Source organism: Elaeis guineensis, chromosome 5 (genome assembly GCF_000442705.2).
Source record: "Elaeis guineensis isolate ETL-2024a chromosome 5, EG11, whole genome shotgun sequence".
Lineage (NCBI taxonomy): Eukaryota > Viridiplantae > Streptophyta > Magnoliopsida > Arecales > Arecaceae > Elaeis > Elaeis guineensis.
Genome location: NC_025997.2, coordinates 116,260,535 through 116,282,801, shown reverse-complemented (window position 1 = coordinate 116,282,801; position 22,267 = coordinate 116,260,535). Strand labels below are relative to the sequence as shown.

General features: G+C 38.0%; 1 protein-coding gene across 50 annotated transcripts in view; it reads right to left on the bottom strand.

Annotated features, from left to right (window-relative positions):
- Positions 1-3,581: 3,581 nt before the first annotated feature.
- Positions 3,582-22,267, bottom strand: part of LOC105045591 (uncharacterized) — a 28,592-nt gene continuing 9,906 nt past the window's right edge. For 35 of the 50 annotated variants that reach the window (XM_073258264.1, XM_073258265.1, XM_073258266.1 and 32 more), the window contains 5 exons: positions 22,192-22,242; positions 21,254-21,984; positions 16,581-21,143; positions 15,856-15,907; positions 3,582-14,240 (listed from right to left, as the gene is read on the bottom strand). In XM_073258264.1, coding sequence (XP_073114365.1) covers positions 3,582-4,790 — 1,209 coding nt within the window. In that variant the 5' untranslated portion in view covers positions 4,791-14,240; positions 15,856-15,907; positions 16,581-21,143; positions 21,254-21,984; positions 22,192-22,242. Of the gene's footprint in view, positions 14,324-15,855; positions 15,908-16,580; positions 21,144-21,253; positions 21,985-22,191; positions 22,243-22,267 lie in introns of those variants that run through there. The other 15 variants (XM_073258251.1, XM_073258247.1, XM_073258230.1 and 12 more) reach the window with 15 other exon arrangements.

Below are 22,267 nucleotides of genomic sequence, written 5' to 3'. Positions count from 1 at the left end.
GAAAGATCCCAGCAAACCCGACAAGTGGACATCTCCCAACAGCAGGAAAAACCGAAAAGAAGCCCGACGAAAGACGACCCCACATAAACTGAAAAGGTCGCCGACAGTCTTGGAACGGCATGACACAGGCAAAGAGAAGGAAAGAAGTTCGGCAGACAATTATTTGACACGAGAGGTAAACAAGGTACTGAAATCACTATTTTATTTGATAGAAGCACACGTTACAGGACCCGGCGGGTCAGGAAAAAGAGAAAAAGAAAATACATGTCTCGCAAAGCACGGTTCAGGCAGGATGAACCGGAGGCCGATCCAAGCTGCAAATTCCTCTTCCCGTCTCTGTTCTTCTCAGTCGCATTCTCCAGTGCGTGTAACATCTCTCGCCCCATCTCTCTTCATTCTGTCCCCAAAGTTCCGACCTTAGCGAGAAAGGGGTGGGATTGATCTCCGAAGGCGGCGGGGATAACAACGGCAGTAACGAAGACCTGTTTCAAGAAGAGCCGTAGCCATGACGGCCACCACCTGAGACGCTCCGGCAAGGTCGGCATGCGCTACTTCCACCATCTCCGCAACAAGTTCTACCGCCCCGCCGTCGACCGTCTCTGGTCCCTTGGCCCCGACGGCGTCAAGGATCCCGTCATGACTTGTGACGTCTATTCTGCCCTCTTGACCGGTATTGCCCCGCCTTACTGCTCCGAAATTTGCGGGCAGAATAGCTTCTACAACAGCCCCCGATATTAAACCCCTGTTGTTGAAGGAATTCTTCCTTGGGCCCCCTCTGAGATGACAGAGATTCTCACCGACCGTCGTCCTCCTCCTCACCTTCCTCCAAGCCCTAACAATCCCCTCAAGAACAGCCTCCAGAGTTGAGGACATGGTGTGGAAACCCTACGAGAAGGATTGATGGGCAAAAGGCGGCGAGAATTGGCACGAGGGGAGCAAGACTCTCAGGGGAAAAGAAGAACGCCGGGATGAGACCGTGAATGGATCGAAGGGTTTAAATAGCCGGCGGATCCTGGCGCAGTTATGACGGCGAGAATTCCTGGGCCAGATGGTGTGTGCCGCGTGTCGCGCTTATCCGCTTCGTTGCTATCGAGGGTTGACCGCTCACAGATTCCCACAGGGCGACGCCTGGGATCGCGTTTCAACGGGGGTTTCGAAAAGACTTTTCAAGTCGCCTTTGCCAAAAAACGGATTCTGACACGCGCACATTAAGTGGGGGCAGCCGCGCACAGGGATCGAGGAGGCAATTTCGGCTGCGCATATCTCTCTGTGTACTTCCTTCGCTTGAAATTCAAACTTGGAAGTAGGGGGACTGGTGTTGGGTATAAAATACCCGCGGCCGAAATTCCCATCAGAACGGCTCTGCTCGGACTCCTACGGGAGCCGGGCTCCACCTCCGACATCAGAAAGGCTCAGCCCGGACTCCTACGGGAGCCGGGCTCCACCGACGGCATCAGCACAGCTCCGCTCGGACTCCTACGGGAGCCGGGCTCCACCGCCATCAGCAAGCGCTGCTCCGCCCGGACTCCTACGGGAGCCGGGCTCCGCCGCCAACATCAAAACAGCTCCACCCGGACTCCTACGGGAGCCGGGCTCCGCCGCCAACATCAAAACAGCTCCGCCCGGACTCCTACGGGAGCCGGGCTCCGCTCTCAATATCAATCGCTGGTAAGCTCAATCCGGACTCCTATCAGAGCCGGACTTCACCCTTGACTTTGTTTGCAGCAGCCCCTCCCGGACTCCTACGGGAGCCGGACTCCACCTCCGACACCAGAACGGCTCCGTCCGGACTCCTACGGGAGCCGGGCTCCACCTCCGACATCAGAAAGGCTCAACCCGGACTCCTACGGGAGCCGGGCTCCACCGACGGCATCAGCACAGTTCCGCCCGGACTCCTACGGGAGCCGGACTCCACCGCCATCAGCAAGTGCAGCTCCGCCCGGACTCCTACGGGAGCCGGGCTCCACCGCCATCAGCAAGCGCTGCTCCGCCCGGACTCCTACGGGAACCGGGCTCCGCCGCCAACATCAAAACAGCTCCGCCCGGACTCCTACGGGAGCCGGGCTCCACCTCCGACATCAGAACGGCTCCGCTCGGACTCCTACGGGAGCCGGGCTCCACCTTCGACATCAGAGCGGCTCCGCCCGGACTCCTACGGGAGCCGAGCTCCACCTTCGACATCAGAGCGGTTCCGCCCGGGCTCCTACGGAGGTCGGACTCCAACCACGGCCGAACCTCAATCGACAGATCCGCACCCCCTCGGCAGATCGCGACAACAATCATGATCCTGTTCCAGGTCCTACAGCGGATTCTACGCGGCTCCAGCAACGGACCCATTACTCCCTGACAGGCTGTAGCAAACGGCCACGATTCTGTCCCTCCCTGCGGCAGGTGCTGCACGATCCCACTACTCACTGACAGCTAGCGGCAACGGACGCCGCCCCACTATCCGCAACAGGCCATACGTGGCAGACTATGACAACAGCCACGAGTCTACCCCACCACTCTCCACAATTAATTTCCCTGACCGTGGGCGGCCCACTACCAGACGGTTACACGCGTCGCCATCAGTCCGTTGCCTCCCCCGCCTATAAAAAGGGGGGACTCAGATACGTTATTTTTTTAAGCTCATTTCTCTTATCTCAAAACTCTGCTAAATTCTCCGTTCGAGCACTCCATTCTTGTTGAGGCAGAGAACTGACTTGAGCGTCGGAGGGTCTTGCCGGAGCAACCCCACCTCCGGTTTAGACTTCCCTTGCAGGTCCCGACGGCGACCGCGGCCTCCTCAACTCCAGCTTCTCCGGCGCAGGCGGATTTTTGCACCAACATGTGCCAAAAAGAAAACCCAAGTAAAATGAGAGTAATCATCTATAATTACAAAATCATATCGTTTTCCTCCTAGACTAGTGGTTCTAGTAGGTCCAAATAAGTCCATATGCAAAAACTCTAAAGGTCAAGAGGTTGAAACAACATTTTTGGATTTAAATGAAACTCTTGTTTGTTTACCTAGTTGGCACGCATCACAAATTCTATCCTTTTCAAAATTCAATTTTGGCAAACCAAGAACTAATTCTTTCTTAATTAATTTTGAAAGAGAATGCATGCTAATGTGTGCAAGTCTGCGATGCCAAAGCCAACTAGTCTCATTAATTTTAGCATTCAAGGATACTAGGCATTGCATGTTTATTTTGACTAAATCATTTAAATCTACCATATAAACATTACCATGTCTATGTCCAATAAATTTAATGCCATCATTAATAGGACTAGTTACAATGCAAACAGACGATTCAAAAACAACTTTATATCCTTTATCACAAAATTGACTAATACTCAGTAAATTATGCTTTAAACCATCTACTAATAAAATATTTTCAATGTATTTGGAGGGAGTGATACCAATGTTACCTATACCGATGATCTTTCCTTTGCCATTGTCTCCAAAGGTGACCATCCCTCCATTCTTAGCATCAAGAGTGATGAATTGGGATTCATCACCAGTCATGTGTCTCGAGCATCCACTGTCAAGATACCATTTTCTGTTTCCTTCTTGGGATGCTAGACACACCTGCAAGCAAAAGTCAAATTTTTGTTTTAGGTACCCAAGCTTTCTTGGATCCTTTTTGGTTAGTCATAATGGTTCTTTTTGGAACCCATATTTTCTTTATATTTGAATTTGCAGACTTGTTAGAGAAGCAAGTGTATGACTTATGTCCTACTCTACCACATTTGAAGCAAGTAATATTAGAAGACTTGTTACTTAAAAAGTTTACATAAATATTTTTCAGATATTTTTGTTTCTTCAAGGGGTTATAGCCAAGTCCAGCCTTATCATACACGGCCTTTTGATTTTCAAGAATCATATTAAGTTTATTTGAACTCAAGGTGAATTTTTCAACTAATGGTTTTAACTTGACAATTTCATCCTTTAAACTTTGATTTTCTTGAAGCAGGATGGATTTTTCAATTAAAATACATTCATTTTGTTTCAATAAAGATTGATTTTTCGATTTTAGATCTTTGTTCTTCATCCCTAGTTTCTTTAATTCATCAACTAAATCATAAAAAGCTTCATGTAATTCTTCAAATGTAAAGTCACTAGGAATTTCGAAAATTACCTCATTTTCGTGTGCCATAAGGCACAGGTTGGCTTGTTCGGTAGAATTTTCCTCTTCGGAGCTTGAGTCATCACTCGCACTCCAAGTGGCCATCATGGCCTTCTTCTTATACTTCTTGGGACCCTTCTTCAGTTGTGGGCATTCGGACTTGAAGTGTCCCGGCTTCTTGTATTCGTAGCAGATAAGGGGTTGGTCTTTCTCTTTTTCTTTGCTCTGTTCCCCTTTTGTGAATGACCTCTTCCTCATCCCTTGTTTCTTTTTTTTCAAAAATTTCTTGAATCTTCGGGTAATGAGTGGCATTTCTTCATCCTGTTCTTCATCTTCAGTGTCATCAGTTTCTTCATCTGGTGGAGCTGTGGATTTGAGGGCAATTGTTCTTTTCTTTTTGACTTCTTCCTCTTGATGTTGCTTCATGCTTAGCTCATGAGTCATCAATGATCTAAGAAGCTCTTCCAAGGGTAGAATGTTCAAGTCCTTGGCTTCTTGGATGGCGGTCACTTTGGCTTCCCAAGTTCTTGGTAAGGACCTGAGAATCTTTCTTACAAGCTCACTGTTAGTATAGGACTTATCAAGACTCTTTAAATCATTTATAATATCAGTAAAACGAGTAAACATTTCAGTTATTGACTCATCATGCGCCATTTTAAACAATTCATATTTATGCACAAGCATGTTGATTTTAGACTCCTTTACTTGATTGGTTCCTTCATTGGTTACTTCTAACCTATCTCATATTTCTTTAGCAGATGAGCAAGTAGAAATGTGATTAAATTCGTTAGCATCAAGAGCACAATAAAGAACATTCATTGCTTTAGCATTTAATTGGGTCATTTTCTTATCAATCTCATCCCATTCTTTCTCGGGTTTGGCTAATTCCACACCATCTATACTTTTAGTGGGTGTGTGAAGATCGTTCACTATGATACTCCACATATCATAGTCGAGTGCTTGAATGAATATTTTCATCCGAGCTTTTCAATAGATGTAATTAGACACATTGAAAAGTGGAGGTCGGTTGGTGGATTGCCCCTCGACTAGAGAAGTGCCGACTTGAGTTGCCATAGATCTTTGGCTCTTTGATTGTTTAGATCAAAGTAGGGCTAGAGCACCGGGCTCTGATACCACTTGTTGCCCAGCTATGCAACCCAAGAGGGGGGGTGAATTGGGTTTCTAAAAATTTTAAGCTTAACTTATGACTTATGAGAAATGTTTGACAAAGCTAAATAAATAGGGAGAGTAAAATTAATTCAAGACTAATGGCTAAGAGCAAGAATGCAAGAGAATAATGAAGAGTTAAAGAAGAGCAATTAGACACACCACAAACAAAAGGATTTATAGTGGTTCGGTGCCAACCTTGCACCTACATCCACTCCCCAAGCTCCTACTTGAAAATTTCAATCCACTAATCTTGTATTCAACCTGAATACAAACGTCGGAAACTCCGACTCTAGCTATCCCAAGCTAGACCACTTATTTTTCAGGTACAAACCAACCTAATACACTCCGATTCTAGGTTCGGATCAACCTTCCCTTATTTTGGAACCCTTCCAAAACAAAAATAATCACTCAAATCGAGTATAACAATCAATAGCACAAATAAGTACAAAGAAAGCTCCTTTAATGAGCGAATAAAATTTTAAATACACTTTACTCAAAGAGAAGAAGACTCTTTTTTATTTCCTCAAAATGGTTGGAGACTTGAATATGCACTTGAGGAGTTGGTGAGCTTGGATTAAAGGCTTCTTGAATGCTTTGAGTGAGCTTTTGCTTAGGACTGAAAAGTTTGCTTGAAATCCCTTTTTCAAAATCTCTCTTCTTGATTCCCAACTTTTTGTCCCTTTTATAGCTTTAAGAAATAGTGAAAAATATTCTAGGCTGAAAAAGAGCCGTTAGACCACATTAAATGATCATTAAAAGCATTTAAAATGGGTTAAAAACTAGCCGTTGCGAAAAAATTCCGTCACAGAGGTCGACTCATGGATCGACTCATGCCTGGGTGTCGACTCATGGGTCGACCTCTGTGGAAAAACATCAGAGAATCGAACGGGATGCAAGGTTCTGTAAAACTGGCTTAAAACCCGCAGAGGTCGACTCATGGGTCGACTCATGCCTTGGAGGTCGACTCATGGGTTGACTCACAGGATGTGCCAAGTCTGTGCCGGCCAGAAATTTTAGCGTGCCAGTCATCTCATATGCCATGAGTCGACTCATAGGTCGACTCATGATTTTCAAACATGCATATCTTTCAAAATACAAATCCAAAATCAATAAAATTTTCACCAGTGGATCACAAATCTTTTGTTCTATCATTTGATACTTTCAAATTAGGATTTTGATAAAATTATAATTTTACTCCTGAAAAGCAAAAAATCTTTTTCAAGTGAGAAACATTAGTACCCTTTCAACTGCTTTATAATCATCAAAATCAATCTAAGAAGCAAAAACTTTGATAATTGAGGCCATGAGAGAGACCCTAAATATGTCTAAGGCTCACTTGCCTTATTACATGGCACTCATCCTGATCTTTAAGAGGTTCGGAGTCTATTTTGAGGGGGAGGCAATCACCAAATTATTAGATTCTGACATCATCAACCGCCACACTCTGCACCGCATGAATTTTATAAAGACTGATGGCGGTTGGTCAAAAGATGTTGAGAAAAGAGCAGAGGAGGGACCGTCTTCACCTCCTCGTGATCACAGAGCATCTCCTGATATTCAGTTCGTGTCTGATCACGAAGCTGGTCCCTCAGAATCAGTAAGGAGAGATGCTTCTGTACCACAGTCAGAAAGCAGAGTAGATCCTTCAGAGATCAGACTTACAGACGATCAGATTGAGTTGATGTCTCAATGTGTTGCTTCCATTTTATCTCAGCAGTTTACCACCTCAAGTTTTACTCAGAGAATGACATCTCAGACTGTTTCAAACCAGACCTTGATCCTCATGTCTCTACTGTCTTTCAAATGCTTACAGCTCAGTCCACACGACTTGAGGAGCTTGAGGGATGTGTTCTAAGACTAACGGACATAATTTTAGATTTGCAGAGGCAAGTATTAGCCTTAGCCCATCTCCAACCACGAGAGGACATCACGGAGGTTTCCAACCTATCTACAGAGACGGTTAGGCTTCGAGGTGTTTTGAAGAGTGGCTTTGATTTTTTGAGGAGAGAGATCAGGGACTCCAATGAGACTGTCTCTACTCAGATTGGTATCCTGATGCAGTCCATGTCGAGAGCTTTGGAACAATTGGACACCATCAGACTTGTTCTCCTAGCAGAGTCCATATCTCCCCAAGCTCCAGGGCCTTCTCGTCCTTCTGCTCGTGCCGGTACTTCTACTCGTGATCGAGGCAAACATGGTCGAGGACGTGCCCGTGGCTTTGATTCTACGTCTCTCATCATATCTCTGACTTTTCTGATTCTGATGCCTCTAGCTATAATATTTATTAGATCTAACATAGTCTTTTTGTCTAGGATCTAACTTATGGCTTTTGTATTTGTTGGCTGATTGACTCATGAATAGTTATATTTTTTGTTACCCATGACTTTTGTATGGCCTATGTATTTTGACTTGACTCTTATGTATTGGGACACATGCATCTGATAACTCTTCAATCATATTTTAACTATATAAATATATGCTTTTAAGAATGTCATTTGGATTGATTTTTATGAATGGCATCAATTGAAATGTCTTAATTATGTGAGATGAAAAATACCTCATATATGTGCTATGAAATATTATGAATGGTAATATCTTCTATATGAGCAAATTGTAATGTCCTTTATGATTGCTATAGTGAGGGAGAGTCTTTTTTTTATTTTTTTTAAAAATCTTTTAAAATCTTAATTGATGTTGTCAAAAAGGAGGAGAAAAATAAAAAATTGGACAATAAGCAAAATTGTCAAAAAAAATAATCTTATAAGCAATTTTCAAACTAATGTTCAAACTACTCATGATGCATTTTATTCAAATAATTGACTATAATGTTTAAGTTATACATCTTCATAAATTTGAAAATTCTTAATCAATGCTTTATATATGTTATATTTTGCTTTTACTCAAATATTTTGTCATTATCAAAAAAGAGAGAGATTGTTGCTCCATGAATTGACTTTGATGATTACAAAACATCTAAGGATGTTACTAATGATTTTGGCTTCGAAAAAATTTATTGTATTTCAGAGATAAAATCATAATTTTATCAAGTTCTGATTCGAAAACCTCAAGAGCAAGAACAGAAGATTTGTAATCTATTAGAGGTAATTTCATATTTTTTGGATGTATATTTTGAGAGAAAATCAAGTTTAAAGAAAAGGATCGACCCCTATGATCGATCCCTCTCAAAAGGGGCTAACAGCATGTTATTTTTGACTGACACATCCAAAGAGGACGACCCTAGGGGTCGATCTTTGTTGTCTGTGTAAGCCAAAGATACAAAACAGTCACTCTATTTTGCGTTACAGAGGTCGACTCTACACGGATCGACCCTATGAGTCGATCTCTGTGACAGAAAATCTCTGTAACGATTAATTTTTCAGCTTATTTTGACCACATTTAATGCCCATTTAATGCTCTCCAACGGCTCTAATCCTGCCCAGATTTTTCTCTACCATCTATGGAAGCTATAAAGATACTTAAAGGAGGGAAAAAGGAGAGAAATTCAAGCATTCATTTCAGCCCTAAATAAAAAATCCTCTTCAAGCAAAAGAAGCTTTCATTTCAAATTCACCAACCCCTCAAGAGCTCATTCAAGTCTTCAACAACCTTGAGAAAAATCAGAAAAGCTTCTTTCTTATTATGTAAAATGTACTTAAAGTTTTATTTGCTCATTAAAAGAACTAAACTTGTATTTCTTTGTCATTAACTCTTATACTCTGTTTTTGTCTTGATCTTTAGTTTTGGAAGAGTTTCAAAATTTGGATAAGTTGATCCAAACCTTGAATCAGATTGTATTGGGTTGGCTTATACCCGAAAAATAAGTATTCTAGCTTGGAATAGCTAGAGTCGGAGGTACCGACGTTGTATTCTTGTTGAATACGTTTTAGTGGATTTAATGAATTTAAATTCCCAAGAGGTGCTTGGAGAGTGAATGTAAGTGTAAAGTTGGTACCGAACTACTATAAACCTTGATTATTTATGATGTGCTTACTTGCTCTATCTAAATTTCTTTATTTTTTTGCATTCTTACATCTCATTTCTACACTTTGCTTAAACCACTTACTACATATAACTTGCTTATTATTACTTAATCCTTGTGGTTCTAAATTAACTTTAAAATTTCAAAAACCTAATTCATCCCCCCCTCTTGGGTTGCATAACTGGACAATATTTTGGCCATCATGTCTCATTGCATTTTGCATCCAAGATCCCAAGACTCTAGAATTCTGACTTTACAAGCGCAGCATAGACCATAGTGTATATATGAGGGGGAGGTGATTAACTTTCCATTGAAGTAACTCTGATTAATTTGATATTAATGATGTTACTTTTTTCATATTATTTTTGTTTGGTGTTGTTTTAAGAGATGCAGTAGATCAGATGTCGATGATCCGATCGATCTTTTTGGACATGCACCCCATCTTTTTCAAATAGTCCTACAGCTTTTCCAGCAATTGAATTTTTACAATGTCTATCATATTGGACGGATACAGATAAATGTAGGTTTGATTACTACATTGACAGAGAGGTGGTGCATAGAGAAACTCATACATTTCATTTACCTTTTGGAAAAACCATCACATCATAAAATGTCAGCATCCTAATTGGTTTATATGTCAACGGTTTGCCAGTCACTTTGCGAGCGATTATTAAGAGTTGCACCTCTGACTAAGGCTTTTGAGGGGAGTAGACTTAGGCTGAGATGGTTGTCAGATTATTATGCAGACTTTCAATTGCATAATGATGCTTCCAATGAGATGGTTCGATAGTACACTCGAAATCAAATTTGACATATGCTTGGAGGATCCCTACTACTTGATACATCATCAACTCTAGTGAAGCTGATGTATTTACCTCTGCTGGAGGATCTTCATCAATTGACCTGCATGAGTTGGGAGAGTGCAGTCCTAATATTTTTATATCGAACTATGTCGAGCCACCAGGCCTACACAATCATACATCGATTCTTGCTTAATTTTACTACAGATATACATTTTCTTTAAATTTATATATATTTATTTATATAATTTAATTATATGATTTATCTATGGATATTTTCAGATATATGAGAGAGATTTTCTATTTTCCATCCAGAAAGATGGTAGTTTTTAGAGATGAGATCGACAAAGACAGACCCAAATAAGTCTGAATTTCAATTTTCTTCACTGATTCTGATCTTATTCCTCTATAAAAGAAAAAAAAATAAACAAAATATGAGCTATACTTAAAACCTACGCTTCCTTATCGAATCCAGCATAAATTTTTCATGATAATACAATATTTAAAAAAATAATAGATAATATAAAATAAAATATTTCATAGAACATATAATAAAATAAGTCATAAACCAATCATGCATGCATAAATCATGAATATTTTATAAACATGTTTCATATCTTACTCACAGATATTCATGCTATGACAAGATCAGTGTTCTTAATCGACAAGTTCATATTTCATATACCAACTTTATATCCATTGGCAGAACCTATATTCTTATCGATGCGAGCTTCGGATGTCGACTTTTCTATAGAAATTCGTTCATTGAGAGCCTTTAAAATCTTTATATCTTTTTCTTAAAATATATATATATATATAAATAATAAAATTCATACTTCATAATCATACTATTTTCATAAGACATATTCATGAAATCAATGCTCATAATAAAACATACTTTTTCATATCACATATACTGATACTTATTTTATGAAAAAAATATGATTTCATCAATAAAAAATCTTATGCATGAAAATCATGAAGATTTAAAAATAAAGTATAAAATCCACTTATCTCGATCACCTTAAAACTTTAGTCTTCTTTAAATGAATTAGATAATCTTATTTAAAATATTAAATCATAATCAATTTTCTTTCAATGAGTTCAAAAAAATTAAATAATGAAAAAAATTATTGATCGGATGGTCAATCTGATAGACTGTTCGGACACTGGAACAATTCATGACCTCCTAGCTGAGGATTCGATCTAAATAATTCTAATCAAAAAATCATGGAGCATGGATTGGATCAATATCAAGATTGATCAACTTGGATCAATATCAAGATTGATCAACAGAGTTCATCAATAGTAAGTTTCAAATAAATTTCAAAGGTACTAGACAGGCTTTGATACATGGCACAAATATCAAAGCAATTTCAGATCAACTTATCAGAGTCAACATATGTTCTTAAAAGATGAAGGCATGACTCGATACAAAATTCATAGACCTTAAAAAGAGAGAATCGATCATGAGAGAGAAAATAAAAAGAGAAAATAGAGAGAGAATCTTCGAATTCATCAAAAGAGGCAATCATGATCAAGATTGTCATAGATTATATCAAGATGACTCAATATAAATTAACTGTGATCAAATGCTATAAATTTCGAATAAAAATCGGACTGAAATCCAACCTACTGCACGTATCCAAATGAGGGGGTTACTATGCTCTGATAGCATCCATTATTCCTCGTATACATGACTGCGAGACATCCACTGATAAAAAGAGAGAGACCATCACAAATAACACAGGAGCATGAGCAACCATTAAAGACCTTCCTACGAAGAGTGACCACGGATACCACAACATCCTTGTAGGACTTAGTATTTTTTAAACTTATAAAACATTGCGATTCTTTTTGTAGACTTCACATTTTGATTCTAATTTAGATATTTTACTTATTTAATTTTAAATGTTAGGATGCTATGATTTGTGGACATGAATATAAATCTTCAGATATCTCGAAAGGTTGGAGAAAAAACCACGCTAAAATGACCATATAAATCAAAGTACAAATTATAATAATATGTTAAGTAATTCCATTACATCTCTTAAAATTGTAAGAAATAAGCTCCACGAGAAAAACATGACACGTTAAAGTGCCAGTTGAGGAAACATACTCCAATTAAAAAAAATATACTACCTAAGTAAACAATCCAAGAGAGAGATGAATTAGATTTAAAAATTTTAATTAATTCAAATATTGTGTTATGAATTTAAACTAAAGCAGACTATTAAACTAATTTTGAATCGATTCGACTGACTTTCCAAGACACTATCATTCACTCTAGGATTATCTACTCATAAAAATGATCCAAGTTCAAGTTCAAAATCTCAACCGATACAATGATCCAAAACGCCACCACCATCGGAATAGTCAAGATGCCACCAACATCACTATTATTACCATTATCGTCACCACCGAAGCAAGCCAATTGAGATAGTATTTACTATCTGAATACTAATCTCACAAGCAAACCAAAATACTGCTCCAACAATCTCAGATGTAATCCTAGCGAATAGCAATCCAATCGATATTGTTCCAACACCACCAATAACACAACCGTCACTTAAGTACCAAGACACAGAGGTTCAAACAAATCCTGGAAACAACCCTAAAAGCGCCATTCGGGATGGCACTTTTGAAAGCGCCGTTCGGGATGGCGCTTCTCAACCTTTTTTTTTTTTTCAGGTTGCACGTAAGCCGCAAAAAGATGATTGACTGGATCAAAAAATGTCATTTGAAATGATATTTTCTTAGATAAAAAATATTATTTCAAATATTTCTTTTATCTTTTGTATTAATTTACTAAATAAGTTCGAACATACAACAATTGGATAAAAAAATTTTAAATTTATATTAATACGATAATATACTCCCGTAGAAGATGGTATACCAAAAAAGTTAACCAATCTAAAACAAATATTACTAAACACACCAAACAAAATAATATGTAATGTACTTAAGTGAACCCCTTCACTTTAGCGGGATTTTCATATGAATAACAATCTATTCTGCAACAATGCTAGGAAAAAGAAAATTCAAATCGACGACCAAAAAGTGACAGACCCCTCTCGGGAATTCATTTCTTCAGTACCTCCACATTTGTCTCCACTTATCAAATCAAGGTTTACGACAGAATAGGAATCCCAAAATCTGCCAACAGAGAGATGATTCAGGCTTTGCACTTAAGCTGGAGTGAAAAAAATAAAAAGACCCGACAAACTGTAACAGATAAAAAGTCACTTTCCACAGTAGAACACATATCAATGCAGACATACTGATCCCTACCAAGACTACTAACAAAGAAGAGCAGAACAGGAACAAACATAAAAATCAAAACATAAACCAAATCGATGAAAGGAAAAAAAAAAGGACACAATCACACATGATGAAATCTAGCATTTGTCAAAATTTCCCAAGTTCCAAAACCTGATGGACCAACAATAACAAATTACAAAATTATATTGATAAAAGTTAATCAAGAAGAAAATAAGACAAAAGCATAATAAAGTACAATTCAATCCAGTTCCAAGTATCACATTCACTGATCAAATCAAGGTTCTGATAAAGCAGATATCAAACAAAGATGAAGAAAATAGATCCTGGTACTATCACTTTCATGATCCACCAAACAGCAAAGCATAGTGAGTGAGACAAAAGCCAAATTATACCCAAGCCTAAGAGGAAGAAAATGAAACACATTGCAAATCGCAATCCAGCACCTATCAAAATCTGCAGTACAATTGACAAATTACAAAGTAATACTGAGAAAAGGCAATTAGAAACATAATCGTATATAAAACCCAAAAGCCCAACAGGAAGAAAATGGAACACATTGCAAATCGCAATCCAGCACTTATCAAAATCTGCAGTACAATAGGCAAATCACGAAGTAATACTGAGAAAAGGCAATTAGAAACATAAACATATATAAACAATGACCACAATATAAAGGACAGTCTCTTCCACCTTGGGAAGGTTGAGCCATACAAACACAAGTCTGCAACAGCAGAAATAATAAACTGATCTTTTTATAGTCAGTGCAAGGAATAAAGATTAGAAAAATCATATCACTGACCTCCAATTTTCTATAAGGTCCTCAATTCCAGGGTCAGGATACCCTCAAGCAAGATCATCACCTGGTGCACAAGCTCTCATTCAACGACAGACATCACAATTAACCTATCACACAATCGCCACTTTCATGAAAAACCAGTATAACCAATCCTGCAGTATAGCCCACCCCCCCCCCAACCACCACCACCACAAACACACACACACAAAAAAAAAAAAAAAAGAAAAGACAATTCATCTATACTATTTGAGTGATCAAGGTACTCATCAAAGAAATGAGAATTCCAACAGGAATAACTGATATTTTTAAATGCAACAGAAGCAAGCTCAATGCAGAATATCAGCTACAAATCCACTTATTGACACAGCATCCATGCCATTCCCAATATGCTTGAACACCTATAGAAGCCATCCAGAACAAAAAGAAGAAGAGATATGGAAAAAAGAGAGAGAATAGACATGCCTATCCTGACCTAACGAAATCCTTTCATTCAATCAAAACAAATCACAAGAAATCACACACAATGCTTTCTCAAAAAAACCCTAAGAAACCCTTTTGTAGACTTTACATGACTTACTTTCAAAACGAACTAGGATTCTTCATAGGCAAGTAACCAATCCCAACCAAAAAACAAAATTTGAAATGACCCTCTATTAAAGGACATCAAAAATATCCAACCCAACTTATACCTAAGATAGGAATCTCAAAACAGGACTCAAAACCATTATTAAAGATTACCTCAATAAAAATTCCCAAAAATACCTAAAAATGAACTGCACTTTTTTATTCGCCATCATACCAAGAATTCCAATATTGATAAACAAGCGATCAAGAAGCTATCTGACAGATGCCCAAAATATCACCTAAAAAGAATCCAATCTGTGATGGGCCTAGTTAATTATTTTTCAGTCCTTTAATGTGATTGTCACTTTTTTTTCACCATCATACAAATAATTCCAATAATAATAAACAAGCAAACAAGAAGTTAACAGTCCATATCAATGTAACAAATGACATACACTAGCGGATGCTTTCAGCCAAAATCTCACCAAAAAAGAATCCAATCTGTAATGGAGGTAGCTAATTATTTTTCAGTCCTTTAATGTGACCGTCACTATTTTATTCGCCATCATACAAATAATTTCAGTAATGATAAACAAGCAATAGAGACGTTAACAGTCCATGTCTATATATCGCATGACATAAACTAGTGGAAAATAAGTATTTTCAATCCTTTGGAAAAAATAGTACATCATATGTAAAAAGTGAGGAATCTTTTCCTGAAAAATTCTTTCTCAACTCCAGTTACTCCATATTGCATTCACTGATCAAATTGTGGTATTATGTGAAGCAAATAAAAGGATAAGTATGATAATAACCCAAAACAACAATTTCAATGCTCAGAACAAAGACCAAAAGATCATAAATTAACATTGAAAAAGGGCACAATTAATTAGAACTATACTACAATATAACAGAGTCTGCCCATGCAGCATGTCTGACTATCCACATTTCCCCATTGCACTTATTTATATAAATTTTATTTTAAATTAAAAAATAGCACATACATGCCACATTCTAGTAAACAATGACTACGATATAAATCAAGAACAAACCCCTCCATACAGGCAAAATTGTAACCTCCATACAAGTTCATCAGCAATCAAATATTAACTCCACTATCCAAATAATAATAATAGTTAATTAGTTATATCATCATACATTTCCTCCAAACTTTATCAGATCAAGAGCACACTTGAGCAAATTATCCAATCTGCAACATCAGAAATGAGCATAAGAAAAAAGTTAATCAACCAATTTTAGAATCGAGAAAATACATATGTATATATATGTATGTATGTACATATAGACACACACATTTACATACATACATGAAATATTACATATATATATATATATATATCTGTCTGTGTGTGTGTGTGTGTGTGTACATATACATCTACATATATGTATGTGTGTGTCTGTATATATATATATATATATATCAATTATACTCCCCATCCACCCTAAATGTCTTGAGCACAAAGTTACTAGCCAGACAGATAAGAAAACTACTAGAGTTCTGACACAGCAGAAATGGATAAAATTTTGGAATATACATGAAACTAAAACTAAAAATAGCACATCAACTGCAGATCCGCTTGTCACCATAATATCTAACCATTTCCCACATGCTTCAACTCTTAAACAATTAGTGGAACTAAGGAACACCCTCATGAAAACACTTTCTTAATTCCAATTTGTTCACTGCCATCACCAATCAAATCAAGTTTCCGGTGAAGCAAAACGTGTCATTAAAAATTAATGTTAAAAAAGGCAAATTAGGAACACAAGGATATGTAAACAAAAACTGACATAACAAGGACAAACCCTGAGGGCAAATTCATGACCTACATATGAGCAGCACAAAGAATAAATTAACATACTCGCTTCCCCATGAACAGCTAGTATAAGAGAAATCGTATAACTCCAGCATCAAAGATGAGAAACCCCCTTTCATAAAAAATCATATCATTATAATCCACTTCCTCCAAACTGTCTTCCATTATTAGATCAAGATGCCCTCAGACAAGATTGTCCAATGTTGCCCAAGCTCTTCTGCAACATCAGAAACAAGAAACTAGCCTATGACATGTACTGTAGGCATGAAAGGAAAAAAAAAATGTAATAGGACAAATTCTACAATCAAGGTTGAGGAACCCCCTCCATGAAAAATACATATCATGCTCCAATCCACCCTGACTGTCTTCAATGCTCAAGGTCCCCACGGTCCCACTGGTATTTAAAACCTTGATACTGATCAAACAACAGGATAAGATTTTGGAACATAGATAAGAAACTAATGAGGTTACTGGTAACAACAGGAACTAATGAGGTTTAATAAGATTTTGGAACATAGATAAGAAACATAGCATCCATGTTGTTCCCAACATGCTTCGACTCCTAGAATATCAGCGGAAGTGAGGCTCTGCATTGCCTTCTTGATCAAAACATATTCTGGTGAAGCAAGTAGAAAGAATTATTAAGAGTGCAAAAAAAAAAGAAAAAGGGTAATCAGGAACATAAAGGTGTCAAACAACAAGTATGGCAAAAACAAGGACCAACTCTTCGATATGGGCAAAACTCTGTCCTATAGGACAAGCTCATCTGCAACAGAACAAATGATAAATTTACTTTCATGATTGCATGTGAACGGCTACAGTAGGGAAAAGCTAGCATAACAAACTTTTCAATCATAATATCAAGATACCCTTGAGCAAGATTATCCCATGATTCCCAAGATGCCCTCGGACAAGATTGTCCAATGTTGCCCAAGCTCTTCTGCAACATCACAAATAAGAAACTTGCCTATGACATGTACTGTAGGCATGAAAGGGAAAAAAAAAATGTAATAGAACAAATTCTACAATCAAGGTTGAGGAACCCCCTCCATTAAAAATACATATCATGCTCCAATCCACCCAGACTGTCTTGAGTGCTCAAGGTCCCCACTGTCCCACCGGTATAAAAAACCTTGGTATTGATCAAACAAATGAAAGGAAGTCACTAGGTTATTGGTCAAATAGGAACTAATGAGATTTAATAAGATTTTGGAGCATAGATAAGAAACATAGTACAGCATATCAGCTGCAAAACCACTTAGAAACATAGCATCCATGTTGTTCCCAACATGCTTTGACTCCTAGAGTATCAGCAGAAGTGAGGCTCTGCATTGCCTTCCTGATCAAAACATATTCTGGTGAAGCAAGTTGAAAGAATTATTAAGAGATCAACCCAAAGGAATAGAACTAGTGAAAAAAAAGGGTAATCAAGAACATGAAGGTGTCAAACAATAAGTATGGCAAAAACAATGACCAGCTTTTTGATATGGGCAAAACTCTGTCATACAGGACAAGCTCATCTGAAACAGAACAAATAATAAATTTACTTTCATGATTGCACGTGAACGGCTACACTAGGGAAAAGCTAGCATAACAAACTTTTCAATCATAATATCAAGAGACCTATGAGCAAGATTATCCGACGATGCCCAAGATCTTCTAGGTGTAAGGAGAAAATTAATATAACTAATTCAAAGTCAAGGTTAAGAAACTCCCTTCATGCAAAAGCATATCATACTCCAGTCCACCCAGACTACATTAAGCATTCAAGTAACTGGTCAAACAAGCTCTTTTGCAACATCAGAAATAAGAAACTAGCCTATGACATGCACTGTAGGCATGAAAGGAAAAAAAATGTAATAGAACAAATTCTACAATCAAGGTTGAAGAACCCCCTCCATTAAGAATACATATCATGCTCCAATCCACCCTGACTGTCTTGAGTGCTCAAGGTCCCCACTGTCCCACCGGTATTTAAAACCTTGGTACTGATCAAACAAATGAAAGGAAGTCACTAGGTTACTGGTACAACAGAAATTAATGAGGTTTAATAAGATTTTGGAACATAGATAAGAAACATGGCACAGCATATCAGCTGCAAAACCACTTAGAAATATAGCATCCATGTTGTTTCCCACATGCTTTGACTACCAGAGGATCAGCGGAAGTGAGGCTCTGCATTGCCTTCCTGATCAAAACATATTCTGGTGAAGCAAGTTGAAAGAATTATTAAGAGATCAACCCAAAGGAATAGAACTAGTGAAAAAAAAGGGTAATCAAGAACATGAAGGTGTCAAACAATAAGTATGGCAAAAACAATGACCAGCTTTTTGATATGGGCAAAACTCTGTCATACAGGACAAGCTCATCTGAAACAGAACAAATAATAAATTTACTTTCATGATTGCACGTGAACGGCTACACTAGGGAAAAGCTAGCATAACAAACTTTTCAATCATAATATCAAGAGACCTATGAGCAAGATTATCCGACGATGCCCAAGATCTTCTAGGTGTAAGGAGAAAATTAATATAACTAATTCAAAGTCAAGGTTAAGAAACTCCCTTCATGCAAAAGCATATCATACTCCAGTCCACCCAGACTACATTAAGCATTCAAGTAACTGGTCAAACAAGCTCTTTTGCAACATCAGAAATAAGAAACTAGCCTATGACATGCACTGTAGGCATGAAAGGAAAAAAAATGTAATAGAACAAATTCTACAATCAAGGTTGAAGAACCCCCTCCATTAAGAATACATATCATGCTCCAATCCACCCTGACTGTCTTGAGTGCTCAAGGTCCCCACTGTCCCACCGGTATTTAAAACCTTGGTACTGATCAAACAAATGAAAGGAAGTCACTAGGTTACTGGTACAACAGAAATTAATGAGGTTTAATAAGATTTTGGAACATAGATAAGAAACATGGCACAGCATATCAGCTGCAAAACCACTTAGAAATATAGCATCCATGTTGTTTCCCACATGCTTTGACTACCAGAGGATCAGCGGAAGTGAGGCTCTGCATTGCCTTCCTGATCAAAACATATTCTGGTGAAGCAAGTTGAAAGAATTATTAAGAGATTAACCCAAAGGAATAGAACTAGTGAAAAAAATGGGTAATCAGGAACATGAAGGTGTCAAACAATAAGCATGGCAAAAACAAGGACCAACTCTTCGATATGGGCAAAACTCTGTCCTACAGGACAAGCTTATCTGCAACAGAACAAATAATAAATTTACTTTCATGATTGCACGTGAACGGCTACAGTAGGGAAAAGCTAGCATAACAAACTTTTCAATCATAATATCAAGATACCCATGAGCAAGATTATCCGATGATGCCCAAGATCTAGGTGTAAGGAGAAAATTAATATAACTAATTCAAAGTCAAGGTTAAGGAACTCCCTTCATGCAAAAGCATATCATACTCCAGTCCACCCAGACTACATTAAGCATTTAAGTTACCGGTCAAACAAGCTCTTCTGCAACATCAGAAATAAGAAAATAGCCTATGAGATGTACTGTCGGCATGAAAGGAAAAAAACAAGTAATAAAACAAATTCTACAATCAAGGTTGAGGAACCCCCTCCATTAAAAATAAATATCATGCTCCAATCCACCCAGACTGTCTTGCGTGCTCAAGGTCCCCACTGTCTGTCCCACCGGTATTTAAAACCTTGGTACTGATCAAAAAAATGAAAGGAAGTCACTAGGTTACTGGTACAGCAGGAACTAATGAGGTTTAATAAGATTTTGGAACATAGATAAGAAACATAGTACAGCATATCAGCTGCAAAACCACTTAGAAACAGAGCATTCATGTTGTTCCCAACATGCTTTGACTCCTAGAGTATCAGCGGAAGTGAGGCTCTGCATTGTCTTCCTTATCAAAACATATTCTGGTGAAGCAAGTTGAAAGAATTATTAAGAGATTAACCCAAAGGAATAGAACTAGTAAAAAAAAAAGGGTAATCAGGAACATAAAGGTGTCAAACAATAAGAATGGCAAAAACAAGGACCAACTCTTCGATATGGGCAAAACTCTGTCCTACAGGACAAGCTCATCTGCAACAGCACAAATAATAAATTTACTTTCATGATTGCACGTGAACGGCTACAGCAGGAAAAGCTAGCATAACAAAATTTTCAATCATAATATCAAGATACCCATGAGCAAGATTATCCGATGATGCCCAAGATCTTCTAGGTGTAAGGAGAAAAATTAATATAACTAATTCAAAGTCAAGGTTAAGGAACTCCCTTCATGCAAAAGCATATCATAATCCAGTCCACCCAGACTACATTAAGCATTCAAGTTACTGGTCAAACAAATTAGAGAAAAACATCAAGTTACTAATGCAATGGAAATGAATGAGATTCTGGAACAGACAAAATAAGAAAATACAGCAAATCAGCTGCAAATATTTTTATTGGCAACCTGGACATCACCTAGATGTTGCCTTGCAGCACAAACTCTTCTGCAATAACAGAAATAATTAATCTTATAAACTACATGGGTAGAGAAAAATTAATATAATCAAATAGTGAGGAACCCCTTCACTACCTCTTTTACTGCAAGCCCTCCAGATTGCCTTCACTGGTTCTGGTGAAACAAATGTAAGAATCAATTAGCTAATAACCCAAGTACCCAACATCCATGATTAACACTATGCAACAAAGATGAAATTACAATAATGTGCATCAAATATTAACTCATTTATCCACCATTGGATCCATTTTGTTTCCAAGACACACCAAGTCCTACTCCCATGGAGTCGAATACTAAGGCCTAAACCATAAAAATGAAAATGGTTACAGGTAACCAGATCCATAATTTTACAAAATTTGAACAAATGTGCATCGAGAATTAAGTCATTTATCCACTGCTGGATTCATTTCGTTTCCAAGATGCACCAAGCCCAATAAAACAGTACTACAAGGAGTCAAAAGTTAACACCCACATGAAAACAAAACTAGTTACAAGAGAATGTTACAGACTTTGCCTTGATTCTGAAGGTACATATTCTCTAATTTCATATTGAACCAACATTGGTAAATAGTCAATTGAGAAGACAGAAGTCAACAAACAATAACCACAATATAAACAGTAATGCAAACAGCTTCCCATAACATAAGATCTGCAAAAGCAGCAGACGTAACAAGCTACCCTTTTGCATCAACAATAATCCAATTCCCCATATCTCAATGATAGAATCAAGGTACCAATGAAACCAAGGATACAAGTTCCAGTGGGGATGCTAAGACGGGGCACCATTCCATGTGTCGAGACAGGACCGTCACTCCAACATCCCAGCATGCCGATCGGGATGTCTTAGGACATCCCCCATCCAAGTGACAAATACCTCAATTACATGTAAAAGCTCCAAAATCACTCATCAATAGCGTCATTGAAAATGTATCCAGGATGTACTGAATCCTACAATCTGTTAGAGATGAAGAGAAGACCAGAGATAGCAAATGAGAAGATAATAGAGCTCATTAAAAAAAGCCAAATCAGAATTCTCCAGATTTGACTGAATCCAAAACATGAGCTAACCAATTGTCAGCTAATTATAATGCAGATTCAACAAAAGGAAATAAGGAAGACAACATTTCACAAACAATAGCCACAAATATAAAGACTGACTCACTTAGTGGGTCCCTAGATCCCTTAAGCAAGACTATTCCAAACATTACAAGCCCTACAACAGAAATAATAAATTAATG